The sequence below is a fragment of the Limanda limanda genome, chromosome 11 (assembly GCF_963576545.1).
Source record: "Limanda limanda chromosome 11, fLimLim1.1, whole genome shotgun sequence".
NCBI classification, from domain to species: Eukaryota; Metazoa; Chordata; class Actinopteri; order Pleuronectiformes; family Pleuronectidae; genus Limanda; species Limanda limanda.
The window spans coordinates 13,573,364-13,598,758 of record NC_083646.1 but is presented as its reverse complement, the minus strand read 5'-3'; the positions used below and the strand labels follow the sequence as shown (position 1 = coordinate 13,598,758).

Here is a 25,395-nt window from a genome sequence, read left to right as displayed (position 1 = left end):
AGAAGAAGAAGAAAAATGAAAGGGAGACGCACAGAGATGACATGTGACTTTTCATCATGGCAGAGTTAATATGTGTTTGGGTCTCACGGTCGGTGCCGTTGAGATGCATCCGCACAGACGAAGGGAGGAACTGCTGCCATTTTGTTTTCATGACCCGGTATCGAACGACCAACTGCTCCTGCAGCAGAGAGCGCTCTAAAGCCGTGGAGCTGCACGGGTACATCCCGAAGAGGAAGCGCCACACCAGGCCTCGCTGGGAGGGAGACACACCACCTAGACAGGGATTCAAAAATACTGTTATGGTGATCAACACATAGTGAGCAATTAAGCAGAGCTTTCCAACAAAGACTTCACAATGATTATTCAGTCAAACCAATCATGACCAGATCAAAACAAATCCTGAGTGGATCACATGGCAAGACTTAACTTTAACATCACTGATCCAAAATGTAGTCAACTTTGCCCTGCTTCTTCTTATGTAATGTTTTCTTCTGCAAGTTCTTTAATCTTTGGATTCCACGTTTGTGGTTGGAATGTGGATAAAGGTCAGAGGGCCACGGAGAAGGAGGGAGCTGTTTCCACATTCCTGCTCATAGATGAGAGATCCAGTGTGATGTTTAACCACAGTAAGATCACCCCAGTACAGATACTTACTGTCTTGTGTCTGAGAGACAGGGCAAGTTGAATGAGGACTGTGTGTGTATCAGTTTTAACACTGGAGTCACTACTCCAGAGTTTTCCTTGTTTCTTAGTTTCACACACTGACTGTTGAATCTCATGTGATCGTATAGTGTGCTTCTCCGAAATGTTCTATAATCGCCTGTTGTTTTATCTCAGTAGTCATGCTGGGGTTCTTGGCTGGAGGGGCTCTGATGCACAAAAGAGTGTTAGATTTTAGAGAAGGGTTTAGTCTGTGGCTCAGACAGTTTCCTGAGGCAAAGCATCACTTGACTCCCTCTCTGTCCGCAGGAATGGTCACAGCCCATTGATGCATCCTGACACGTGTTCATAGAATTCCAAGTTGAATAATCTGCTGCATAGCAAATAATGCTAAAATGGGCACTTTTGTATTTTTGAGGGGAATACAAGTATATCTTTTAATCTGTAACAAAAGGTAATAAATGCAGAGACAAATGCAAAATAAGTTTTCTATCAGGCCTCATGCAAGACAATAATCAACATGATAAATTACCTAAAGATCCTAAGTTAAATGTGCTTCATACAGTATTAACACACAAAAGTACAAATAATCTTTCAAACAAGACTTTCTCTGGATTAGAAAATACTTTTATATCTAAAAAGGCATTATGGGATTATCTAAGGTTACTTCTTGGCCTGTTGTGACCTCAGACTAATTACTTTCTACTATAATGAGTGTTGTAACAGTTTTGCATTAAATCAAAATATAGATTTTCTTATAAAGTCAAGTTATACAGGAAGGATCTAAAGTTTTTTTAGGAGATTGCTAGCAATAATTCTGGGTGCAGGTGCAAGAACATGATTGGTCAAGGGGCATTTCCACATGTGAGTTAGTTAGTTGGTTGGAATACAAAGATTGATAACTATTGCTGTTAGAGTAGCAATAACATTTATCATAGATAGATAGATAGATAGATAGATAGATAGATAGATAGATAGATAGATAGATAGATAGATAGATAGATAGATAGATAGATAGATAGATAGATAGATAGATAGATAGATAGATAGATAGATAGATAGATAGATAGATAGATAGATAGATAGATAGATAGATAGATAGATAGATAGATAAATAGATAGATACCGTTTTTGAATATATGCATCCTCAGTCTTGACTCGTCCACCCTGCCCTCGGCGTCCATGATCCCGGGCAAGGTGAGTCGTGCGGCGGACAGAGCGGGAGAGCTCACCGCCGCTACCCTCCTGCGGGAGCGGACATCTGGCTGGAGACTGTCCGATGATGGGCTCCTCTCCTGCTCCACCGCTTCCTGCCGCAGACTCCCGTCACTCAGGCTGTCCATGTCTGGCAGGGTTCACACAGGTAGAGACGAGCCGCTGCATCCACGGAGCTGAGACCTGGAGACAGACCGGTCATCGGGCTCTGGCCCACCCTTGCGCCCTCCCCCCCAAGCACATCTGTCCCTGCGCGCAGCCGAGCGCAGTCCCCCAGGAGCGACTTCCTCCAACAGGTGAGAGTCAAGATCCAGAATCTCCAGAGCTTCGGGAAAAATGACTTCCAGGAGAAGATGTGCTGCCCGTTGTTGAGTCTGGTTCAGCCGGGAGTCACATGACCGCACCCGGAGAGCAGAGTTTGGCCCACATTCCAGGTGGAGACTTCAGTGCCAAAGTTCCCTCCGGGTCTGTGGGAGCAGAACTCACTCCCCCCAGTGGCTCGACCGCGCACAGCACACGTTTGGCACAGCAGCGTGTGGTACAGCACAAAACCAAATCCACCTGACAGCTGTTTTCAACACATGGGTGTGATATCACAGCCAGGGCCGGCCACAGATATTTCGGGAGGCAGGTGCTCAAGGGAAAAAAAATGCCACCCGTGTTTATAAAAACTCTCTCCTCTCTCCCCCATAACTCTCTCTCTCATCTTTCCACCCATCTCTCCTCTCCTGCCCATTTTTCTCCACCCATGCACCCCCACCGGTCGAGCCGGATGGCCACCCGCCCACACTGAGATGGTTCTGCTAAAGGTTTCTTCCTGTTTTTCTCCACAGTTGCCAAAGTTCTGCTCGTTCGGGGAACTGTTGGCTTTTTCTATCATGTCTAAGGTCTTGACCCTCTATGTAAAGTGCCTTGAGATAATATATATCATGATTTGGCGCTATATCCTTGTCATTAGTAGGTCCTCCTGAAACACTTCTACAATCTATCAAATGTCTGTTAAGCAATCTTTAAGAATAAATTAAAAGACGTTAAAATTAGAAATAAAGTTTTTTAAAGACCTTTAACACACCTTTTGTGTGAGAGATGTGTAAAATTGACATAACTCGACTGAGATTTTCGTCTGATCTGCTGCTGAAAACGCAAAAATGCAAAACCATGATAAAACAAGACCCTCCTGCTTGTACCTTAAACAGTAAACTGTTGGACTGTTGAGTTGTGCTTAAATTATACTTTAATTATGTTGACAGGAAATGTCTGACATGGTACAGGCTTTATGTATTTCTCTTGTGCATTGCGGGTGGCTGTGATTTAGCAGGTGGAGCTGTGTGAAGGAGGTGTGATAGAAAAGCGCTGCGGTGTATGAATGTGTGTGAATGTTATTAGTAAGTATAAGTGTAAAAAAAAGTGTTGAGCACTTTGAGTGTATGTTAAGACAAGAAATATAAAATATAAATGCAGTTCATTTAACTTATAAATACTTCCTCCATATTTCCACATTTCATACTAATGTAGTGGACACTTTCCCCAACTCAATGAGGTATAAAAACATAATATAAAAACATTGAACACAAGTTCAACATGAATCAGGATTTTTGTAAGATATCTACCCTCAAGCTAAAGTAAGAGAAAGTCCGCGTTAACTTTTCTTTCTTAACTTCCCTTTTTTTTTTTTTTTGTGCAATTCATCAGCTCTAAACAACAGGAAACACACCCAACGATTTCACTAAAATCAAGAGCATTGTCACAACGCACGGAGACTCTGGTCCCTCTCACAGTGAGTATTTGCCTTATGGTGTAAATAACAGAATGTAATATGATACATAACGATTTTGGTTCCTATATGTGTGGGACACTGCTGTTGTTTATAAGATTTCAGGATTGTGATGTGAATTAACTTCCGAATGTTTTTTACTGGATCAGATGAAGCTGCCGGCTCTGATTGATCTGAGTCTCATATTGATCCTGGCCTCCTACTCAAAAGGTGGGAGACATGTTGTGTTTTGAATATGATCTTATGAAGTTTATACTTAGGAAATCCATATGTAAACACTGGGTATGGTTTTGATCACAGGTCAAAAATGGGATATTAATCTCACTCAACGCATTAATGCAACAATGGGCTCAACCGTGACCATACTGTGCACATTTACTTATCCGGAAGAATACCACACCAATGATGTTCAGGTTTACTGGAAAAGACGTGGGAGAAGCAGCTTCAATACCGGAGACAATGACAAAAACCAGTTTGTCCTTCACACGAATGAAACGTTCATGGTGGAGCAATACAGAGGAAACACCGAGCTCATTGGAAATAAAGATGAGGGAAACTGCTCCCTCAAGATTCGGAGTGTCACCTATAATGAACCGAGTCTCTATGTGAGACTCATCACAAATGGTCAAAACTTCAGCTTCGTAAGGAAAGTTGTGTCCATTTCAGTGTCTGGTGAGCAAAGTCTTTTATATATGTTCTTAATTATGCTTATATTCCTGAGAATTCAAAAAAGTCAAATTAAATGAACACTTCACATGTTTCTTCTACTTGGCCAGGTGTTGCACCTGTCGTTCTCAGCCAAGGTAGGATAAACAGGCTATACTATGTATAATATTTCAGATCACAACAGATAACAAAGATTATAGAATGTAATCTTAATCATTAATTATTTTTGTTTTTTTTGAAGGTACAAACCCCCCATTATTCACCGTCGCAACCACACTCAGTGAGTTTTTACGTTTATTTCAAACAAATATTTATCACGTGAAAATCTTTAATTCAGTCGTTTTTGTCTCAGTGAGAAGATTACAGTTCTCAGTAGTTGTAATTTCCCCCACAGTGCCTATTATCCTGGACGACTCAACCATGTATACAGCCATCACTGTTCCACTTTTTGTTCTTCTCCTCGTTGTCGTCGTCTTCGCTGCAGTTTGCTGTCACAAAAAGTGCAAAAAGTAACATCACTTTTATATATCGTTTGTAAATTGTATGTAAAAGTATTTGCCACTGATCCCGGGGTTATCCTCAAGTACCTTTTTTTTTTAAAGCTTTGCATTTTCATCATTACAATGTCCACAAACTTTCCAACTTTACTCCTTTTTACAGGTCACAATCTTTCACCAGGGAGGAATCTGGATACTATGCCAATTTTAGCAGAGCATCAGAGGACCCAGCCCAAAGGTTTGTTTTATGATACAGTTATTAAATCACAACCCAATGTTATTTTGCGTCATTATTTTGTGTACGTGAGCAATACAAGAGTCAACGTTTAGCGCCAGTCACATAAAACCTGAAGATATTTGTGGATAATTCTGACTCACATGTGAAGTGACACATTCTTCTTGACATATCTCTGATCTCCTCTCTCTTCTTTCTTCTCTATAAGAAACCAAACAAGTTTATTTTGTCTTTTCAGAGTGGCATCCTGTGAAAATCAACAAAACAAAACATTTTCTGAACCGAATATTATTGATGAGCCCATCTACGTCAACACCGAGGTACAATACACCAACTCAATTTGTTTTTTACTATCCTAAGAAAAAGTAGATAACACAATAGTGGCTGACCTGACTGTGACCCATACTCCTTGTGTCTTTGCAGGCCCTTACAGATCAGGTGGATGAGGATCACATACAAAATGTTTACGGAAATGTAGATTACTCAAAATAGCACAATAGCTGAATCTCATACATCTATTTGGTCTTAAACCTTTGTCTCAAATGCAACCTTTGAATTCTGCATTGTTGGGGGTTTTGTTCATGTCTGTGAAACATCCTCTAGGCTATGAAAGATTAATTGTGTGTCATAATGTAAATGCAGAACCAACAACTAAAGATGTTCCCTTAAAAAAAAACGGCGTGTTATCGTGCCAGCATGTTCCTTACTAGAACTAAATAGACTCTCACGTACTCGCCCAGTTCTGCTCCAATGACCTTGAACAACCACAAAGATACTCAAATTCACTAAAAGGAGATATAAATAGAGCATAAAAGGCTCATTATTAGAAAGACAACATGTCTGTATGATTTGTAGTCACTTCATGACTCTTTCAGTTTGGTTGTCTTGTCATTTTTATGTATGTCGGTTACTCCTGAGTCCAGATGTTTATTTTCTTATAATTTCTTCACGGCTGTGGACTAACAGGAGTTGCATATAGCAAGTATTTATTTTTCGTTATTTCATATTATAAAATGTAAGTTGTTTGGCAGTCATGTAAGAAAGTATAACAATTAATAATGTACAGTCTGTTATAGACAAAACCTGTTTAAAATAAAAATTCTTAATAAAAAATTTTAAAATAAAAAATTGTTTTTAGTGGACAGTGTTTCTTTGCTGATCTTCCACTTTACATATATAAACGTAGGTACCGTAGAAAGATAGGTTATAGTCTGTTGCCATACATGATGGGGTTTTTTATAGAATCTTTTTATGGTTTAATTTTGTGTTTGTTTGTTGTGAGCACTAATGCACCAACCTTTTTTCTGTGGAAATGATTCATGTGATGTAAGTTATTCGAAAAAAAGAGTCCTCGACGTATGACTGCATAACCTCTCCTGAACTTTTGGGTTGGTTTGCTTTTTTCTTTCTCAATTTATTTGCAAAAAAAGGAACTTCCTGTTTCACCTCTGCTGTGGCTCAAACTTCTGTTTTCTTACATGCTGTCTTCATATATCCAGAGATTAAGTTATTACCTGTTGTCCTAAGTTTAATGGCATTATCAAAGTAAAAACAGTTAAAGGGAAATAGTATTGGACTGTATCACTTGTGTTAATGTGCAGGCCACAGTGTGTCTTGCTTGTTTCAGTGTGTCTTTCTATATTATCTACAACTGTGAAGTTCAGCCCTATGAGATGTGTGATCATTAGGTGTGAAGCTGAACTGAAAGTATCACTCTCAAGGACATTTGAAATGTGTGATAGCCTTTCTTCAGTATTCTTATCAATCCAAGATGGTGACCAGCTTCCCCTTTGCCCTTTTGTCGGTTTCGCATTTGACTCAAACAGTTGTACTCATCAGGGAACTGACATTTCAAACGCTGTGGGTTTCTCACTGTGTTTTAAGAAAAAGCTAAAAGAAAACACCTCTAATTATTTTGTGGAACTGGTACTGCATTAACTAGAAAGGCACTCAGTGGACTGCTTACCTCTGCCAAGGCCCAACAGTCCCCTGATGAAACCCTGTCTGAATTCACTAGATCCACATTTCATCTGCACCTAATTTCACACCTTAAAGGGACTCTTACCTTTGTTGCATTTTTACACTTTTTTTGGATAAGGTTAAATTGGTATTAATAAGGTAATGACACTGTAAAATGCAAGACAGACCCACCAGGAGTAAAAACAAACAATTATTTCACTCTCATAATATTTAGTGAAAACTTCAACCAATAAAATTCTTCGGACCGAAGGACCTTATTGGCCGACAGACCTGTCTGTTTGCTGCATGGACATGCAGGTTTTCCGTCTGCTTCTTGTGGCGCATTCGGGCCCGCGTCATCAAGGCATGTGAATGTAAATGTATATAACTTACCGAATCCACTGCTTTGGTAAACAAAAACTCACGTGCGTGCGCGGAGGCAGTAGATTGTAAGTCAGCTTGTAAATAAAGTTTCTTCAAAAAAACACCGCTGATGGGAACGAGGGGGTGGGGCATTGGAGGAAGGCGGGATGATTTGAATGTGCTGTAATTCTCAAATGCAACAAAGGTAAGAGTCCCTTTAACATGAATCATTCTCTGAGAAATCAATGATGATGTTGAGAAATGCCGTATCTCACAATGCTAAAGGAAGTGAAAAACTAAAAGTTTAATTTCTGACGGTTCCCCATTCTTCCACCACGTCTTATATGGGTAGTAGTTTTTGCCTATCTTGCTTTGAAACTAACGACAAAACAAACGACTAAACAATCAAAATCAAGAGTACCACACAGTATATCATTGCAATTCTTTAATGGGGATTAACCACAACATACAGGATAATAATGTTGATCTAAAAAGCAAACAGGGAAAGTTCTGAAGAGGAGAAATAATAACTGCGGACACAAGTGTGCGTCAATAACAAAGTTGTTTTAAGACAGGAAACTTTTTCTGAAAAATGTATATGTTAATGTTAGCACACAGGAAAATAATCACATGCTTGTTTAACACATACGGGAAATTGCATATTAGTGTTTATTTGTCTTTACAGTTGTCTTGACCCACATCCCCCACACAGCGGAACTGCAGCTGCACCAAACTCAGCGATGTTACACGTTGGCGTAGATCGCGTCATCCCATTCAGACTGTTTGGGAAATGAAGTAACAGTGAGAGTTGTCTTCACACACTGAAATAATGAAGGAATAAAGAAAACTTCACATGCCTCCACGTTGCCATACACTTGCTCGTCGACATGATGTGCAGGTCTTGTTACCACCTTGTAGTTCCTGTCTTTTCTGAAGAGTGCAAACATACACACACAAAGTAAATTTACATGAGACTATGTGAGATTGTGTCATGTTAAGTCATGAGGGAACTTTTGCTTGTTTCAAACTGAGCTAATATCTGTCACCTTTTTGTTGTAGCATATTCCGTCAGCTCTTCTTTGTTTTCCCTCACATCGCTCATGTGAGGTGTTGGTGTTTCTCCAGATTTGCCCCTACTGGAAGAGTAAGGACTTTTAATTTAGGATCCAGAAAAAAATTACTATTGTCACACTATCCATGTGCATTATCTATACAACTTATCTTGCAGGTGGTTGGCTAAAGACAAAAACAATCATTAGCACTCACATTCATACCTATGGACCCTAATCTGCATGTTTCTGTACTGTGGGAGGAATCCAGAGTACTGAGAGAAAACCCAGGAAAGAGGAGAACTCTACAAAGACCGCTGGGATTCAAACTGTGAACCTTCTTGCTGTGAGGCTAACCACTTTACCACTGTGCTGCCCCAGCAAACTGCAAAACTGGACAGAGATTATCATTTTCTCTAAGACATTTACAAACTTCTCCATCAGAGGCCAAAGTGTAGTGGCTTATCTAGTATCGGATACATTAATAGATACATACGCCCACAACAGAAAATATATAAATATGAATGTCTGACATAAAGACGACCATACCTATGCCTCTACAGAAGTGATACATACGTGCAAAACCAAGTGAAAGATGATTTCATTTTCAGAGTCACTGATCAGACAAATACATTCATACATGAGATTTCTCAGGACAGATCGGAAAGTGTTGACTCCTGCAGCCACAAACATTTCACTCACTCTCGACCATCTTTTTTTCTTAGGCAATAATCATATCAGTCATAATAAATAATCATAGCATCTTTATAGTCAACTTCCAGTTTCTTTAAGCTTGCTATTTTGTAGTTTTTAAGTGGGCAGTACCAAGATGCTTTACCATATCACTGACTTCACTTTCATTGGGAGGAAATGTTTTCTATTTCCACTTACCATTTTTTAACAAGTCCCACAGCTATTAAAAGTATCACCAGAAGCGCGCCTGCCCCGATGGCGATGGCGATATAGAGACTCTGCATCGCACCTGTCCAAACAGAAGCCACCTGCGGTCACTTTCCTCTTATTCCACAGTTCAAACCGTCAGTAGTTTATGCATATTAGAAATATCATGTGTTCAAATGTGAAACACTTCCTTACTGTTCACAGGTAGGGAGAGTACGAGGCTGGCGTTGCCCACCGGGTTGTTTGCCAGACAGTGGACAAACTCAGAGGATTCAAACTCGGCCTGCAGAGTTCCAATGGTGACAGAGCCATGTCTCTCTATCTTGGTGCCTGGTAGGACTCCTTCAGAAAGCACAAAATGGACCATGCAGGGAGGTACGGAGTCAGCAATGCACACACACTTTACCATCTTTCCCTCTGAGGAGCAGGAGGAGAGGCTCTTAATCCCAGGGGAATCTGTAACAAGGAGTAATTTATGAGTTAGCCATACGACAAATGTTCAAATAAAACAAATAAAACCTTCTTTATCATTACATTTCATGGATGGAACTTACACAACACAGTGAGACGCACAGGGGTGGATTTGCCTCGTCCCACTGTATTGATGGCGGTGCAGTACAATGCACCATGGTGTCTGGAGACGTTTGGCATCGTGTAGATGTTTCCCTGATGCAGCTGAGCACCAGTTTCACTGAACCACTCATAGCTGCTGGCGGGAGGGTGAGCGTCGCTGGTGCATGTCAGCTGCACGGCTTCTCCCTCCTTCACATCAGACTTGTACTCAACCGTCACATTCACTGGGGCATCTGCAAGAAAACAAAGGAACTGGTTGTGATTCCACCGATTGTGTTTATAGTCTGTATTATTTTAGAAAGCTGAAACAGGGGCCACCGCACATATATAAACTAGATAAAAAGAGTCTATATAGAGGCTACCAAAAACCTAAATCCAGTCAGGGGCGATGCAACAGGGTTGGCAAAGCAGGGCTTCGAGCTGAGGGGGGGGGCGTCTCACCACATTTATAGACTGTGACAAAATGTCTCAATCACCCCCAAGTGTCTGGCTGCAGTTAAAAAGACAAATAAAAAAGTCAATGTACACGTAAAAAAATGTTCTCAAAGATGGCTTCAGTCATTTTTAATTGTTCTTATCAAACCGATCTTTGTTCAAGTGTGGATGTTTGATGCTATTAACACGGGTGTACATTATGATCGACTGGCTCCAGGTGAAGCTATCGGCGCAAGACGGCATCGTGTCCATAAGATCATTTGGGAGGACCTCCACAAATTCTAAGATCGGCATGAACAGGTGATTGTGGCCCCAAAAGCCCCTTCAAACCCTCCTGCATCCAAAGGTTATGACGATTGAATCACCTGCTTTTACTGTCACCACCGCTGTATACACCTACGTTTAACTTTGAGGAGCTTGGATGTTTTCTGCTGCTGCCCTCCGCTGTAGAGGGCGGTGCACTGTAAAGACTTGTTGTGGTCAGCGCTGGTCGGGCGAAAGCTCAGAGCAGCCGTCGCTTTCCACTGGTCGTCGTCAAACTGCAGAGAATGAAATTGTTCCTCTCCAGGGTGACTCCATCTGTAGACAGGAAGGGAGGTGGGACAGGAGGGAGACACGGAGCAGTACGCCACCACAAGCTTACCCTCCACCACGTCCTCTGTCAGTGAGATAGCCACAACGACTTTATCTGGAACAACAAGAGAGGTTGTGATTGTAAGGATTCTGTCATGAAAATAAAGGAAAACACTTAAGCTGTTCACAGCGATGATGCAGTCTTTAGAAGTTCTGTATTCTGTCCTCACTTGTTCATTACCTCCACCAAGAAGGTAATGTTTTCATTTGTTTGTCAGCAGGATTACGCAAAAACTACCCAACCGATTTCCATGCAATTCTTTGGAGGGGTGGGGTGTGACCCAACAAAAAACCCTTGGTTCTCAACCATAACATTTTATGATTTGGAGATAACAATTTAATTGAATATGTCCCTACCATCTGCCTACCTTTTATTGTTTTATTCATTTGTTTTTTTATTGCAATGTATTTTGTGATGCATTTTGTAACCTTGTTTAGATAAGGGCTCTACGAATAAAGTTATTATTGTTATTAACTTCTAGTGTGGATCGAGATTAGAACTTTTTTTTTCTCACTTTCTTAAATATTTGGAGATTTTTTTTGCATTTATCGACGTTTCTGTTGTTTTCTCAGTTGATCTTGGTTATAAATCCGGCATATTCAGGGGACTGATATGAGTTTGGGCAGTTTGGTGCAGGTCCAAATAAAAGTGAATTAAAAGGTGGTTTTATAAAGGCACAGTTGGGCCTTGGTTGAGATGAGCACTATATTAAGTGTTCCTCTAGTCTGGCTTAGTTGTCAAAAAATAAAAGGAACCATTAACCTGCTAAAACTAAAAAAGTAAGTTTATGCTCAACCCAAGAACCGACGACTAAATATGCTGCAGAGAATTGTGCGAAAACTATTTCCTGTTGATTCAAGAAGTTTCCCTTAAGTCACTTTATCTTTCTACACAGCAGGTCCGACTGATTCATATCATGCTCAAATATATTCTTAGCTTTTCAGTCTGATATTTACTAAACATGTTGAGAGAACTCCAGTGGACACAATATTTTACTTGAAGGAATTGTTACGATCTGTTGTATCTCCCATCATTTTTACACATCTGTCAATAGAAGTGAATCTTAAGTTATACTGTTATGATAAAATAAGCCAGATGAGGGAAAACAACCAGTGACAAATGAGGAACCAATCACTGCTTAAATTAGACATTTAAAATTATCCCTATCTGCACTTCAGTGTGTGCTGTTTGACACCTCTGTCTTTGGAGCAATAGTAATGACCTGAACTTTCCAACGCTGTAACACCTAGTGACACTGAGTCAAGCACACACCTCAATCTAAACAGTCCCCTTTTGAAACCACATTTAAAATCACCAGATTTATTATTTATTTGGATCTGCACCAAATTTCACACATTCATAAACAACAGTCCCCTAAACATGCCTGATATATCATCTAGTTCCATGAATTATTCTCTGAGAAATTTAGTAAAATGATGAAAAATACCCTATCGGGCCATTTTGAAAAATTGGAAAAAAAAGATGGATCTGCCCCTGATTTGGATTGTTCCTCCTTTCCAAATGGCATGGAAATCGGCTGAGCACTTACTTACTTACTTATTGCTGACATACTATTTAACGTACACACACAAATTAAATCCTAACCTCCTTGGCTGAGCAGACAAAAATTTACCGCAGAAGAAAACACTGTGGTAGTGTTTAAGTGTTTAAGTCTGTTTTGTTTATAATTTTAAGTAAAATATAATCGCATCTCAAGTTGAATGAGTTATTCATGAATGCTCAGATAAAAAGTAATATAATTTAATGAATATTTATATTATTACAAGAAGAGACAATCACGTACAAAAAAATTAACTATTTAGAAACTTGTTATGTTTTTCTTACCCATCATTGTAATGTTTACTTGATGAGCTTTGTAAGAAAATCTATTAAAGTTTGCCATCTCAATTCTGAAAACAAACGGCCCTTGGTCACTTTGCTGGAGCGGATCAATCTTCAGTGAACAGTTTGCTTACCTCTTAGTTACACATTTTCTGCAGAGAACTGGACAAAAATGACATGAAAAAAAACCAAGGTATAATACAATGACAAGATCCAGGTTATGCGAAGATGAAACCTTTACAGCAAGTGCTTATTGAAAGGACATGTTGAGTAAATGAAAGGTCACTGGAGCTTCAGCTGCTGAGAATTAAAAACCTTCAAACAAATTTTAAACAATTAAAAGGAACTTCACTCTACCTGTCACTGTGTGCACCATGAACAGAGAGCTGTGAAGACAAGATGTCCTTGTCTCTGTTGTCACCTTTATAAGTTACCGTATCTCAGGCTGTCTTGTCATATGTCTCGAAATCCCCCCAAAAAAATTCTAACACCTACAAGTTCTCTCTTTCGGTTCATCAGCTCTACAGTGCTCAGAAGAGAGAAACCACTCATCAGAGGTCATGTGTGACAAACCAGAAAGTGTGGCAGAGGTATCATATGAGCTGTTTGCAGTTGCACCTTCAAACATCACAGTCGAGAGGATCCTCTGGCTGAGTTCTGATTGGACATGGTGATTTCAGTTCACCAACAGACCCTGATCTCCAACAAAAGCAGGGTTGATCATGTCTCCCCTCTTCGGATGGAAGCTGTTGTGCTCCTGAACGGCCAGATCTGTCAGGGCTGGCAGAAATGGCAGGCGTGGACCCAAATGCACGACACGGAAGCAGAGTAGGAAAAGGCAAAGTTCTTGGTTTATTTACGGAGCAGGGTCAGATACCAGGCAGACAGTCCAAGGCAAACAAATCCAATAAGGAGTAGGCGAACGGGAGATCCAGGAAACAGAGCCGAGGTCAGGAGCCAGGTGGTCAATCCGTAGCAAATAATATCCGACAGGGAGTAGGCAAAAGAGAGGTCTAGGGAACAGACAGGTAAGTCACAAGGGGATCAGGCAGGCGATGAGAAATAGAGAAATTTTGGGAGGTAAGTAACGCTAACGATCTGGCAGAGGGCAAAGGGAACTGGCAGGCAGATATACTGGAGGGAACTAATGAGTGGATTGAAGACAGGTGCGTATGTGGGTGGAGCCGGTGCGGAAGTGCAGAGCAGGAGGGGAGTGGCTGAACTCTGAAATGACACAGGGATTAGTATGTGAAAATATGAAAAGTGAAAAGATTAATAGAAGGGTGAATTCGGGACAGGTTGATTGTTTCATCTTTTTTTCCTCCCTGTCAACAGATTTACCTTCAGACCACCACTTGAATAAACAAGATGTCTCTCCCTGTCTATACTCTGACCCCAAAATCCTCTGCGGCATATATAGATGTCACTTCCTGGGTCTTGGTTTTACTAACTATTTAGTTTCAGAAGGCTTGTGATTCATTTTATATTTGTCGACGAATGCTTTCAATATCAGTCCCCTTTTGTGAAAATGTAGAAAAGCATACTATCTTGCTATGTTTAAATAAGTTAAGAAAAAAATACTGGAAAGCAGAACGAAGAACAAGCACAAGAAAACATAACCTCTCAGATGGAGGTAATAAAGTTATGCCAACCCAAAGAATCCTCACAAATAGATGTTTACCTACACAGGCCTCTGCGATGTTCCTCCACGCTGCTGCTGGTTGATCTGCTGAAGATCCTGCACCGAGTGAGAAGAAGTGTCAGGCTCCTCCATTATAAAGACAGAGCTGCAGGACAGACTGAAGACCCAACCTCGTCTGTCCTCACAGGAGCTAGTGATCAGATCTCCCTGGATGAGATTAAACACAGCAGAAACAATAGAAGTTAAACACAGCCGATGAATGGATCTCATATTAAGTCTTGCATTTTAATTAGTTAGCCAATCAGTCAACTGATCAATCAATCACTGAGGGATTCTTTAAATCACAAACACACCTCCATTGTTTAATAGTTAAACTGTGTTGTCCTTGTTTCTTCAGTTTCAGGGTTTCAACTCTGCTGTTGGTGAATAAAAGCAAACACAGCTAATGTACAATAACTATGTGTTTTAATATGGAAATTCAGTGTCCAAGTCAAACCTTTCTGACTTTCACCCTGAAACCAAAGTGAGGTTAAGTTAAGTGAGATTTGACTAATTTCAAGACTGATGATTTTTTTTTATCACTTTCTTTTACGCTGTGAGACAGGCCTTCTTGTCATGATATCCCAGGGAACAGTTAATGGATCTTAATGACAAAAATCAGGCATGTGAAGAGGACTCATACTCATAAGTGTGTGAAATGTGGTACTGCTGGATTTACTCATAATTCGCTCACAAAAACGACTCCACAGATGTCACAGTCATGCAAATATAAATATAATTTTTTGAAAATCAAGTTTCATCATCGAGTTTCCTACCCAAAAATTCACTGAAATCTTTGACCTGCAAGTTGCCTTTTGGGGTTTCTGTGGAGTCTGCAGCACCTCAACCAAAATGCGTGTCTTCATCACTGCTTCACAGCAGGAAGTTCAACCACTAGAGGTCAGTAAAGACACGTTTTGCTTTGCGATCCTCTCTGAGATTTCTACCACTGTCAAAGAATAATTTAAGTGAACGGAATATTGGTGGTTGTGCTCACAGCATTTAGATTTTACATTTAAGATCTTAAACTGCAGAACCTCTTATAGAATCATTGTCAGACTCCCCTTTATGCCTGTCAAATATATATTATATATATGGGAGCAGGTTTGACGAGATTAGGCCTATATTGTAAAGAATATTTTACAAAGTTAAGTATGAAATATAAAATCAAAAGGATGGATATTTTGTTTAGAGCAACTTTGAGGTTTAAGTCCTTAACAGCAACAAATGGTGGCAATGGCAACACGACTAAATTACGATCAAAGTTATTATAGTTGTTAATCATCACTATAAATTAAATTAATAATAATTAAAACGAATAATTGTATTCTTAATCATATCATCAACCTTATCATCAAAGAAATAATCATAGCATGTATTTTATTTTAAAAAATTGAAAAAAGCTGAAAATGTACCCATAACTAGAGTCTCTCATACCTCAGGGACACTTTAAAACTATCTGATAGTTGATAGTTGTGCCTCTTGTAATTTAATTCATAAGATACATCTTGTTGTCTACCTGAATCTTTGTCTTAATTAAAAATGTATTTCTCTTTATAGAATATTTTTGTATAGAATATATTTTGATGCACTTTCTTTAATGAAAGTAAACACAGTAAAAGACTCTGACTTCCAAAGTTGTTGCCATGACAACAGCAAGACAGGAAAAGATGGAGTAAATGAAAGGAAGCAGCGCTACAGCTAAAGCTAATCTTCTGTTTAAAGCCGTGTTTACCATCTGTAAATGCTTTATGTTTGCTTTCCTGTAACAAGTCCAACCCCAACATGTGAGTATATGTCCGCTGACTAATGAATACAGCTAATAATGCTGTTGTTCCTGGTTAAACTGGGCTAGCTTACTCACAGTGTTTAAGCTAATGCTAGCTAACGTTGGCTATAATGTTAGCTATCCTTATGATATGATACTGACTGTGTGAAAGGAAAATAAGTACTTTTACTTACTTTTTACTTTTAGTACTTCTCTTCTGTACTCTTTATTAACTAGTTACTGGTTCCTTTGCTACGTAGCATTTCATAACTTCTCAGCTTTTAGCTTATACTTTTCTGATGGATTATAGATAGTTAGAAGTTAATTTTCTGTTTAAGATTTGAGGTTTAAAGTTTATAAAGCATGATGCATTATAAGCCCCACACAGTTGCCATTAAAGGGACTCTTACCTTTGTTGCATTTTTACACTTTTTTTGGATAAGGTTAAATTGGTATTAATAAGGTAATGACACTCTAAAATGCAAGACAGACCCACCAGGAGTAAAAACAAACAATTATTTCACTCTCATAATATTTAGTGAAAACTTCAACCAATAAAATTCTTCGGACCGAAGGACCTTATTGGCCGACAGACCTGTCTGTTTGCTGCATGGACATGCAGGTTTTCCGTCTGCTTCTTGTGGCGCATTCGGGCCCGCGTCATCAATGTATATAACTTACCGGTGCTTCTGAATCCGAATCCATTGCTTTGGTAAACAAAAACTTTCGTGCGTGCGCGGAGGCAGTAGATTGTAAGTCTGCTTGTAAATAAAGTTTCTTCAAAAAAACACCGCGGATGGGAACGAGGGGGTGGGGCATTGGAGGAAGGCGGGATGATTTGAATGTGCTGTAATTCTCAAATGCAACAAAGGTAAGAGTCCCTTTAATAGGCTATATTCATATGGCAATGAAAGTGATCCACTAACAACACAAACGCAAATTATTGGTACCTTTCCCTTTAAGATTGTTAGTACCTTTTTACAGTGTGTTGCTATATACTATTACTCCAGTACAATTTTTAATGCAGGTCTTTTACTTGTAATGGAGTATTTTTACCGCAGTTTTATTAACTAATAGTGAGGAAACTCATTTGCCTTCAAACATAAACATTGCATTCACAAAATAATGAAAACACCATAAAAAAGGCCATATGATGACGTGATTGTCAGCTGACCTGCCATGGATCCACAACTAAAAGTTGAGTAATTATGAGTTAGCCGTACGACAAATGTTCAAACAAAACAAATAAAACGTTCTTTATCATTACATTTCATGGATTGTACTTACACAACACAGTGAGACGCACAGGGCTAGATTTGCCTCGTCCCACTGTATTGATGGCGGTGCAGTACAATGCATCCAGGTGTCTGGAGACGTTTGGCATCGTGTAGAGGTTTCCCTGATGCAGCTGAGCAACAGTTTCACTGAACCACTCATAGCTGCTGGCGGGGGGGTGAGCGTCGCTGGTGCATGTCAGCTGCACGGCTTCTCCCTCCTTCACATCAGACTTGTACTCAACCCTCACATTCACTGGGGCATCTGCAAGAAAACAAAGGAACTGGTTGTGATTCCACCAACATGTGTTACATTATGTTTTATTTTGTATTCTTTTATAAAGCTGAAACAGGGGCCTCAACACCTTTATAGACAAAATGTCTCAATCACCCCAAAGTGGCTGGCTGCAGTTCACACACCAAATAAAAAAGTCAATGTACACGTCAATTTTTTTTCTCAAAGACGGCTTCAGTCATTTTAAATTGTTCTCATCAAATCGATCTTTGTTTAAGTATTGAACCTAACCCTAACCCTAACCATAACCCTAAACACGGGTGTAACGTAGTCATCGTCTGGCTCCAGGTGAAGTTTTTGGCGCAAGACGATAACGTTTGCCTCAAGGATATTTTGGCTTCCTTTCTGTATAGTGGGAGGAGGTCATCTGTCTTTATAAACAGTCTGATTACACCTTTACCATTTTGGGAGGACCTCCACAAATTCTAAGATCAGCATGAACAGGTGATTGTGGCCCCAAAAGCTCCTTGAAACCCTCCTGCATCCAACGTTATGACGTTTCAAACACCTGCATTTGCTGTCACCACCACTATATACACCTACTTTTAACTTTGAGGAGCTTGGAGGTTTTCTGCTTCTGCCCTTCGCTGTAGTGGGCGGTGCACTGTAAAGACTTGTTGTGGTCAACGCTGGTCGGGCGAAAGCTCAGAGCAGCCGTCGCTTTCCACTGGTCGTCGTCAAACTGCAGAGAATGAAAATGTTCCTCTCCAGGGTGACTCCATCTGAAGACAGGAAGGGAGGTGGGACAGGAGGGAGACACGGAGCAGTACGCCACCACAAGCTGACCCTCCACCACGTCCTCTGTCAGTGAGAAAGCCATATCAACTTTATCTGGAACAACAAGAGAGGTTGTGATTGTAAGGATTCTGTCATGAAAATAAAGGAAAACACTTAATCTGTTCACAGCGATGATGCAGTCTTTAGAAGTTCTGTATTCTGTCCTCACTTGTTCATTACCTCCACCAATGAGATAATGTTTTAATTTGTTTGTCAGCAGGATTACGCAAAAACTACCCAACCGATTTCCATGCAATTCTTTGGAGGGGTGGGTTGTGACCCAACAAAAAATCCTTGGTTCTCAACCTTAACATTTTTTGATTTTGGGATTCCAATTTAATTGAATATGTCCCTACCATCTGCCTACCTTTTATTGTTTTATTCATTTGTTTTTTTATTGCCATGTATTTTGTGACGCATTTTGTAACCTTGTTTAGATAAGGGCTCTACGAATAAAGTTATTATTGTTATTAACTTCTAGTGTGGATCAAGATTAGAACTTTTTTTTTCTCACGTTCTTAAAGATTTGGAGATTTTTTTTTGCATTTATCAACGTTTTTGTTGTTTTCTCAGTTGATCTTGGTTATAAATCCGGCATATTCAGGGGACTGATATGAGTTTGGGCAGTTTGGTGCAGGTCCAAATGAAAGTTAATTTAAATGTGGTTTTATAAAGGCACAGTTGGGCCTTGGTTGAGATGAGCACTATATTAAGTGTTCCTCTAGTCTAGCTTAGTTGGCAAAAAATAAAAGGAACATAATTTAATGAATATTTATATTTTTACAAGAAGAGAGAATCACGTAAAAAAAAAAAGTAACTATTCAAAAAGTTGTTATGTATTTCTTACCCATCATTGTAATGGAGACTTGGTGAGCTTTGTAAGAAAAGCTATCAAAGTGTGCCATCTCAAATCTGAAAACAAACGGCCCGCTATCACTTTGCTGGAGCGTATCAATCTTCAGTGAACAGTTATTGTGCTCGGTTTGAACTACTGTCATGCAATGTAAAGAAAGATAAAATTATTATTCTCAGGAAAGAGATAATACCAAATCAAAAAGGAAGAGAAAAAAAAGAACAGCATTGCTTATTAAAGAACAGACGCCAATTCAAAGCATCCATCTCATCCTGTCGCGGTCGGACCTGCAGATGAAGGGACAAACAATTCCAGATTGATGTGGCACCGCTGTTTATGATACAGTTATTAAATCACATCCCAATGTTATTTTGCGTCATTATTTTGTGTACGTTAGCAATACAAGAGTCAAAGTTTAGCGCCAGTCACATAAAGCCTGAAGATATTTGTGGATAATTCAGACTCGCATGTGAAGTGACACATTCTTCTTGACACATCTCTGATCTCCTCTCTCTTCCCTCTTCTCTATTAGAAACCAAACAAGTTTATTTTGTCTTTTCAGAGTGGCATCCTGTGAAAATCAACAAAACAAAACATTTTCTGAACCGAATATTATTGATGAGCCCATCTACGTCAACACCGAGGTACAATACACCAACTCAATTTGTTTTTTACTATCCGAAGAAAAAAGTAGCTAACACAATAATGGCTGACCTTACTGTGACCTATACTCTTTGTGTCTTTTCAGGCCCTTAAAGATCAGGTGGATGAGGATCACGTACAAAATGTTTACGGAAATGTAGATTACTCATAATAGCACAATAGCTGAATCTCATACATCTATTTGGTCTTAAACCTTTGTCTCAAATGCAACCCATGAATTCTGCGTTGTTTGGGGGTTTTGTTCATGTTTGTGAAACATCCTCTAGGCCAGAGGTCTTCAACAGGGGGTCCGCGGAGGTACTGCAGGGGGTCCGCGAAATCTTTGGTTGATAAGACTATTATTTTTTTTTAATATAATATATTTTTTTTTTTTTCACGAATTTAAATGATGTTTCAATACACATTAACATGCATCCAACATATTGAGAGGCTGATTTGACCCTCTGCCTGACAACCTCCATCCATCCAAGATTAGATAAGTTGTGTGCTACCCATCAGGGTCCGACATCTCACTAATGTGTGAGTATGTGTGCCATCCACAGATAGCTTGAGGATTCACTGTCTCTTCTACATGTATGTTTAAAATAAAAACATGAATCTGTGAATTGCTTTAATAGCTCAGTGTTGTATGCAAGATGTACAGTGGGTACAGAAAGTATTCAGACCCCTTTAAATATTTCACTCTGTGTTTCATTGCAGCAATTTGCAAAAATTGTATTTCTCATAAATGTACACTCAGCACCCCATCTTGACAGAAAAAAAACAGAAATGTAGAAATTTTTGCAAAATTTATTAAAAAAGAAAAACTGAATCACATGGTCATAAGTATTCAGACCCTTTGCTGTGACACTCATATTTAACTCACATGCTGTCCATTTCTTCTGATCCTCCTTGAGATGGTTCTACTCCTTCATTGGAGTCCAGCTGTGTTTAATTAAACTGATTGGACCTGATTAGGAAAGACACACACCTGTCTATATAAGACCTTACAGCTCACAGTGCATGTCAGAGCAAATGAGAATCATGAGGTCGACGGAACTGCCCAAGGAGCTCAGAGACAGAATTGTGGCAAGGCACAGATCTGGCCATGGTAACAAAAGAATTTCTGCAGCACTCAAGGTTCCTAAGAGCACAGTGGCCTCCATAATCCTTAAATGGAAGAAGTTTGGGACAACCAGAACTCTTACTAGACCTGGCCGTCCAGCCAAACTGAGCAATTGTGGGAGATGAGCCTTGGTGAGAGAGGTAAAGAAGAACCCAAAGATCACTGTGGCTGAGCTCCAGAGATGCAGTAGGGAGATGGGAGAAAGTTCCACAAAGTAAAATATCACTGCAGCCCTCCACCAGTCAGGGCTTTATGGCAGAGTGGCCCGACCGAAGCCTCTTCTCAGTGCAAGACATATGAAAGCCCGCATAGAGTTTGCCAAAAAACACATGAAAGACTCCCAGACTATGAGAAATCAGATTTTCTGGTCTGATGAGACCAAGATTGAACTTTTTGGTGTTAATTCTAAGCGGTATGTGTGGAGAAAACCAGGCACTGCTCATCACCTGCCCAATACAATCCCAACAGTGAAACATGGTGGTGGCAGCATCATGCTATGGGGGTGTTTTTCAGCTGCAGGGACAGGTCACCTGGTTGCAATTGAAGGAAAGATGAATGCGGCCAAGTACAGAGATATCCTGGAAGAAAACCTCTTCCAGAGTGCTCTGGACCTCAGACTGGGCCGAAGGTTCACCTTCCAAAGAGGCAATGACCATAAGCAGACAGCTAAAATAACAAAGGAGTGGCTTCGGAACAACTCTGTGACCATTCTTGACTGGCCCAGCCAGAGCCCTGACCTAAACCCAATTGAGCATCTCTGGAGAGAACTGAAAATGACTGTCCACCAACGTTCACCATCCAACCTGACGGAACTGGAGAGGATCTGCAAGGAAGAATGGCAGAGGATCCCCAAATCCAGGTGTGAAAAACTTGTTGCATCATTCCCAAGAAGACTCATGGCTGTACTGGCTCAAAAGGGTGCTTCTACTCAATACTGAGCAAAGGGTCTGAATACTTATGACCATGTGATATTTCAGTTTTACTTTTTTAATAAATTTGCATACATTTCTTCATTTCTGTTTTTTTCTGTCAAGATGGGGTGCTGAGTGTACATTGATGAGAAATAAAATGAACTTTTTTGATTTTAGCAAATGGCTGCAATGAAACAGAGTGAAACATTTAAAGGGGTCTGGATACTTTCCGTACCCATTGTATGTATATAGATGGCAGTGGCATGGCCACCCTGTACCTTGCACATGTTTAAATTAAAAAACATGAATACATGAACCCGTGTAATATTTGAATAGCTTAGTATTGAATGCACATATCAGGGTAGTTATGTTTATACATGGCACTAGGCCCAGTTTAATATAAAACACAATTTTATGCAATATATATAGTAGGGGGTCCCTGCTCCATCTCTCCACCTGTTTGGGGGTCCTTGGCCAGAAAAACGTTGAAGACCCCTGCTCTAGGCTATGAAAGATTAATTGTGTGTCATAATGTTATTGCAGAACCAACAACTACCGGGTTATTATTTAGAATTATCTGGCAAACTGTTGCAGAGATTGTGAGAGGCCGCCCATGAAAGGTTTTAAAATGTGAACTTGTGTGTTTTGTAATACCCAGATGTTCCCTACCAAAAAAACGGCGTGTTATTGTGCCAGCATGTTCCTTACTAGAACTAAATAGACTCTGACGTACTCGCCCAGTTCTACTCCAAGGACCCTGAACGACCACAAAGATATTCAAATCCCCTAAAAGGAGACATAAATAGAGCATAAAAGGCTCATTATTAGAAAGACAACATGTCTGTATGATTTGTAGTCACTTCATGACTTATTCAGTTTGGTTGTCTTGTCATTTTTATGTATGTCGGTTACTCCTGTGTCCAGATGTTTATTTTCTTATAATTTCTTCACGGCTGTAGACTAATGTTGGGACATGGTTTTTGCGCAAACGCAGGCCTCTCTTTCGGCCAGGATGTGTAGTCAAAATCTGAAAGCACATGGTCTTTGTCTTGAAAAAGCCACGTGCCGCATGGGCTGGAGCGAACTCAATCTCCCAAGAAGCCACAGGTTCCATTGTTCTGAGACATTCAAGAAACTCAGGCTCCCAGAGTGCTGCATGTCCCCTTTGTTTCAGCATCTTCATACCTAGGTGCCAAGAGCCACCCGGGGTCAACTCCAATTGGCCACTCTGGTCACATGACCTGGGGGTCACTGGGCTCTATAAAAGACCAAGGCTCCCCCAACTCTCACTCTTTCCTCATCCCCACAGAAGACAGCAGGCGGCCAGCCGCCTCTCCTGCAACTCCAAGGGAGGGGGGTCCAGGCTGTTACACTCTTTCTCCACCTACCACCACTGAGGACAGCAGGGGACCAGCCGTCTCTCGTGCACCGCTAGGAGAGGGCCGGGCTGCAGCAGCACATCCCCTCTTCCCATCCATCAACTGGAGGGCAAAGGTAAGCTTTCAGCTCATATTCTCAAGGAAATTTCCTTGCCCTTCAAGCTCTTCTAAACTCCTTGCAGCGACTTGGTGTCCTGTAAGTAAGAACTTCGAACCAGCATCTGAACCACAGCTCAACAGAACCGCGGAAGCAGAGACCACACAAACCAGAGACTTCGAAGCCAGGACGAACGGCGAACCGCACAGCAACAATTATGTCATAATAAATGTTTTCTTTTAAACTTGTCCTTTCATTAATGTTGCATAAGTGGATTTTGCCAACAGATAAACTGTCAAGAACTCTATAAACCTTAACCTTTAATAGTAAATATTAAGATTTCTAAGGGAACTAGATCTAAATGAGACTGATCTTAATCAATAAATTGGCTATCTTTTCCCTTCTGTGAAGGGTGGTGCCCCGCGAGAACTTAAACAAACTAAAGGCACACTAGCTTATGGTATCACTCCTAACCATTATTACACAACACTAACGAGGAGTTGCAAATAGCAAGTATTTATTTACGTTATTTCATATTGTAAAATGTAAGTTGTTTGGCAGTCATGTAAAAAACAATTAATAATGTACAGTCGGGTTATAGCCAAATCCTGTTTAAAATAAAAATTCCCTTTGGTGTTTTTAGTTGACAGTGTTTCCTTGCTGAGCTTCCACTTTACATATATACACGTAGGTACCGTAGAAAGATAGGTTATAGTCTGTTGCCGTATACATGATGGGTTTTTTTATAGAATCTTTTTATGGTTTAATTTTGTATTTGTTTGTCGTGAGCACTTAAGCACCAACCTTTTTTCTGTGGAAATGATTCATGTGATGTAAGTTTTCTAAAGAAAGAGCCCTCGTCGTATGACTGCATAACCTCTCCTGGACTTTTGGGTGTGTTTGCGTGTCTCTATCTCAATTTATTTGCAAAATGAACTTCTTGTTTCACCTCTGCTGTGGCTCAAACTTCTGTTTTCTTACATGCTGTCTTCATATATCCAGAGATTAAGTTATTACCTGTTGTCCTAAGTTTAATGGCATTATCAAAGTAAAAACAGTTAAAGGGAAATAGTATTGGACTGTATCACTTGTGTTAATGTGCAGGCCACAGTGTGTCTTGCTTGTTTCAGTGTGTCTTTCTATATTATCTACAGCTGTGAAGTTCAGCCCTATGAGATGTGTGATCATTAGGTGTGAAGCTGAACTGAAAGTATCACTCTCATGGACATTTGAAACGTGTGATAGCCTTTCTTCAGTATTCTTATCAATCCAAGATGGTGACCAGCTTCCCCTTTGCCCTTTTGTCGGTTTCGCATTTGACTGAAACAGTTGTACTCATCAGGGAACTGACATTTCAAACGCTGTGGGTTTCTCACTGTGTTTTAAGAAAAAGCTAAAAGAAAACACCTCTAATTATTTTGTGGAACTGGTACTGCATTAACTAGAAAGGCACTCAGTGGACTGCTTACCTCTGCCAAGGCCCAACAGTCCCCTGATGAAACCCTGTCTGAATTCACTAGATCCACATTTCATCTGCACCTAATTTCACACCTTAACATGAATCATTCTCTGAGAAATCAATGATGATGTTGAGAAATGCCGTATCTCACAATGCTAAAGGAAGTGAAAAACTAAAAGTTTAATTTCTGACGGTTCCCCATTCTTCCACCACATCTTATATGGGTAGTATTTTGCCTATCTTGCTTTGAAACTAACGACAAAACAAACGACTAAACAATCAAAATCAAGAGTACCACACAGTATATCATTGCAATTCTTTAATGGGGATT

General features: G+C 40.0%; 2 protein-coding genes across 2 annotated transcripts; one reads left to right on the top strand and one right to left on the bottom strand.

The window, feature by feature from the left end:
- Window positions 1–3,616: 3,616 nt before the first annotated feature.
- Window positions 3,617–6,096, top strand: LOC133014458 (uncharacterized). The gene is made up of 9 exons (XM_061081700.1): window positions 3,617–3,652; window positions 3,799–3,859; window positions 3,950–4,321; window positions 4,426–4,452; window positions 4,557–4,595; window positions 4,710–4,824; window positions 4,976–5,050; window positions 5,286–5,367; window positions 5,471–6,096. Exons 2-9 carry the CDS (start codon window positions 3,799–3,801, stop codon window positions 5,537–5,539), a joined length of 840 nt encoding a protein of 279 aa, XP_060937683.1. The 5' UTR covers window positions 3,617–3,652; the 3' UTR covers window positions 5,540–6,096.
- A 1,956-nt stretch (window positions 6,097–8,052) lies between these two features.
- On the bottom strand, window positions 8,053–19,448 carry LOC133014547 (B-cell receptor CD22-like). The gene is made up of 11 exons (XM_061081814.1): window positions 19,445–19,448; window positions 18,364–18,651; window positions 17,539–17,790; window positions 12,788–12,931; window positions 10,727–11,008; window positions 9,873–10,124; window positions 9,514–9,774; window positions 9,310–9,400; window positions 8,416–8,505; window positions 8,227–8,299; window positions 8,053–8,148 (listed from the first exon to the last, which is right to left on the bottom strand). The coding sequence occupies exons 1-11, from the start codon at window positions 19,446–19,448 to the stop codon at window positions 8,113–8,115; spliced, it is 1,773 nt and encodes a 590-aa protein (XP_060937797.1). The 3' UTR covers window positions 8,053–8,112.
- Between the last annotated feature and the right edge of the window lie 5,947 nt (window positions 19,449–25,395).

Excerpts from the sequence above, each read along its gene's own strand:
- LOC133014458 (XM_061081700.1), top strand. The coding sequence starts at position 3,799 with ATGAAGCTGCCGGCTCTGATTGATCTGAGTCTCATATTGATCCTGGCC. Across the intron at positions 3,860-3,949 it reads CCTGGCCTCCTACTCAAAAG|GTCAAAAATGGGATATTAAT; the intron begins GTGGGAGACATG and ends TTTTGATCACAG. Across the intron at positions 4,825-4,975 it reads TGTCACAAAAAGTGCAAAAA|GTCACAATCTTTCACCAGGG; the intron begins GTAACATCACTT and ends TCCTTTTTACAG.
- LOC133014547 (XM_061081814.1), bottom strand. Across the intron at positions 11,009-12,787 it reads GGGTAAGAAAAACATAACAA|TCGTTGTGGCTATCTCACTG; the intron begins GTTTCTAAATAG and ends TTCCAGATAAAG. Across the intron at positions 8,506-9,309 it reads GTGGGACTTGTTAAAAAATG|TAGGGGCAAATCTGGAGAAA; the intron begins GTAAGTGGAAAT and ends TTACTCTTCCAG.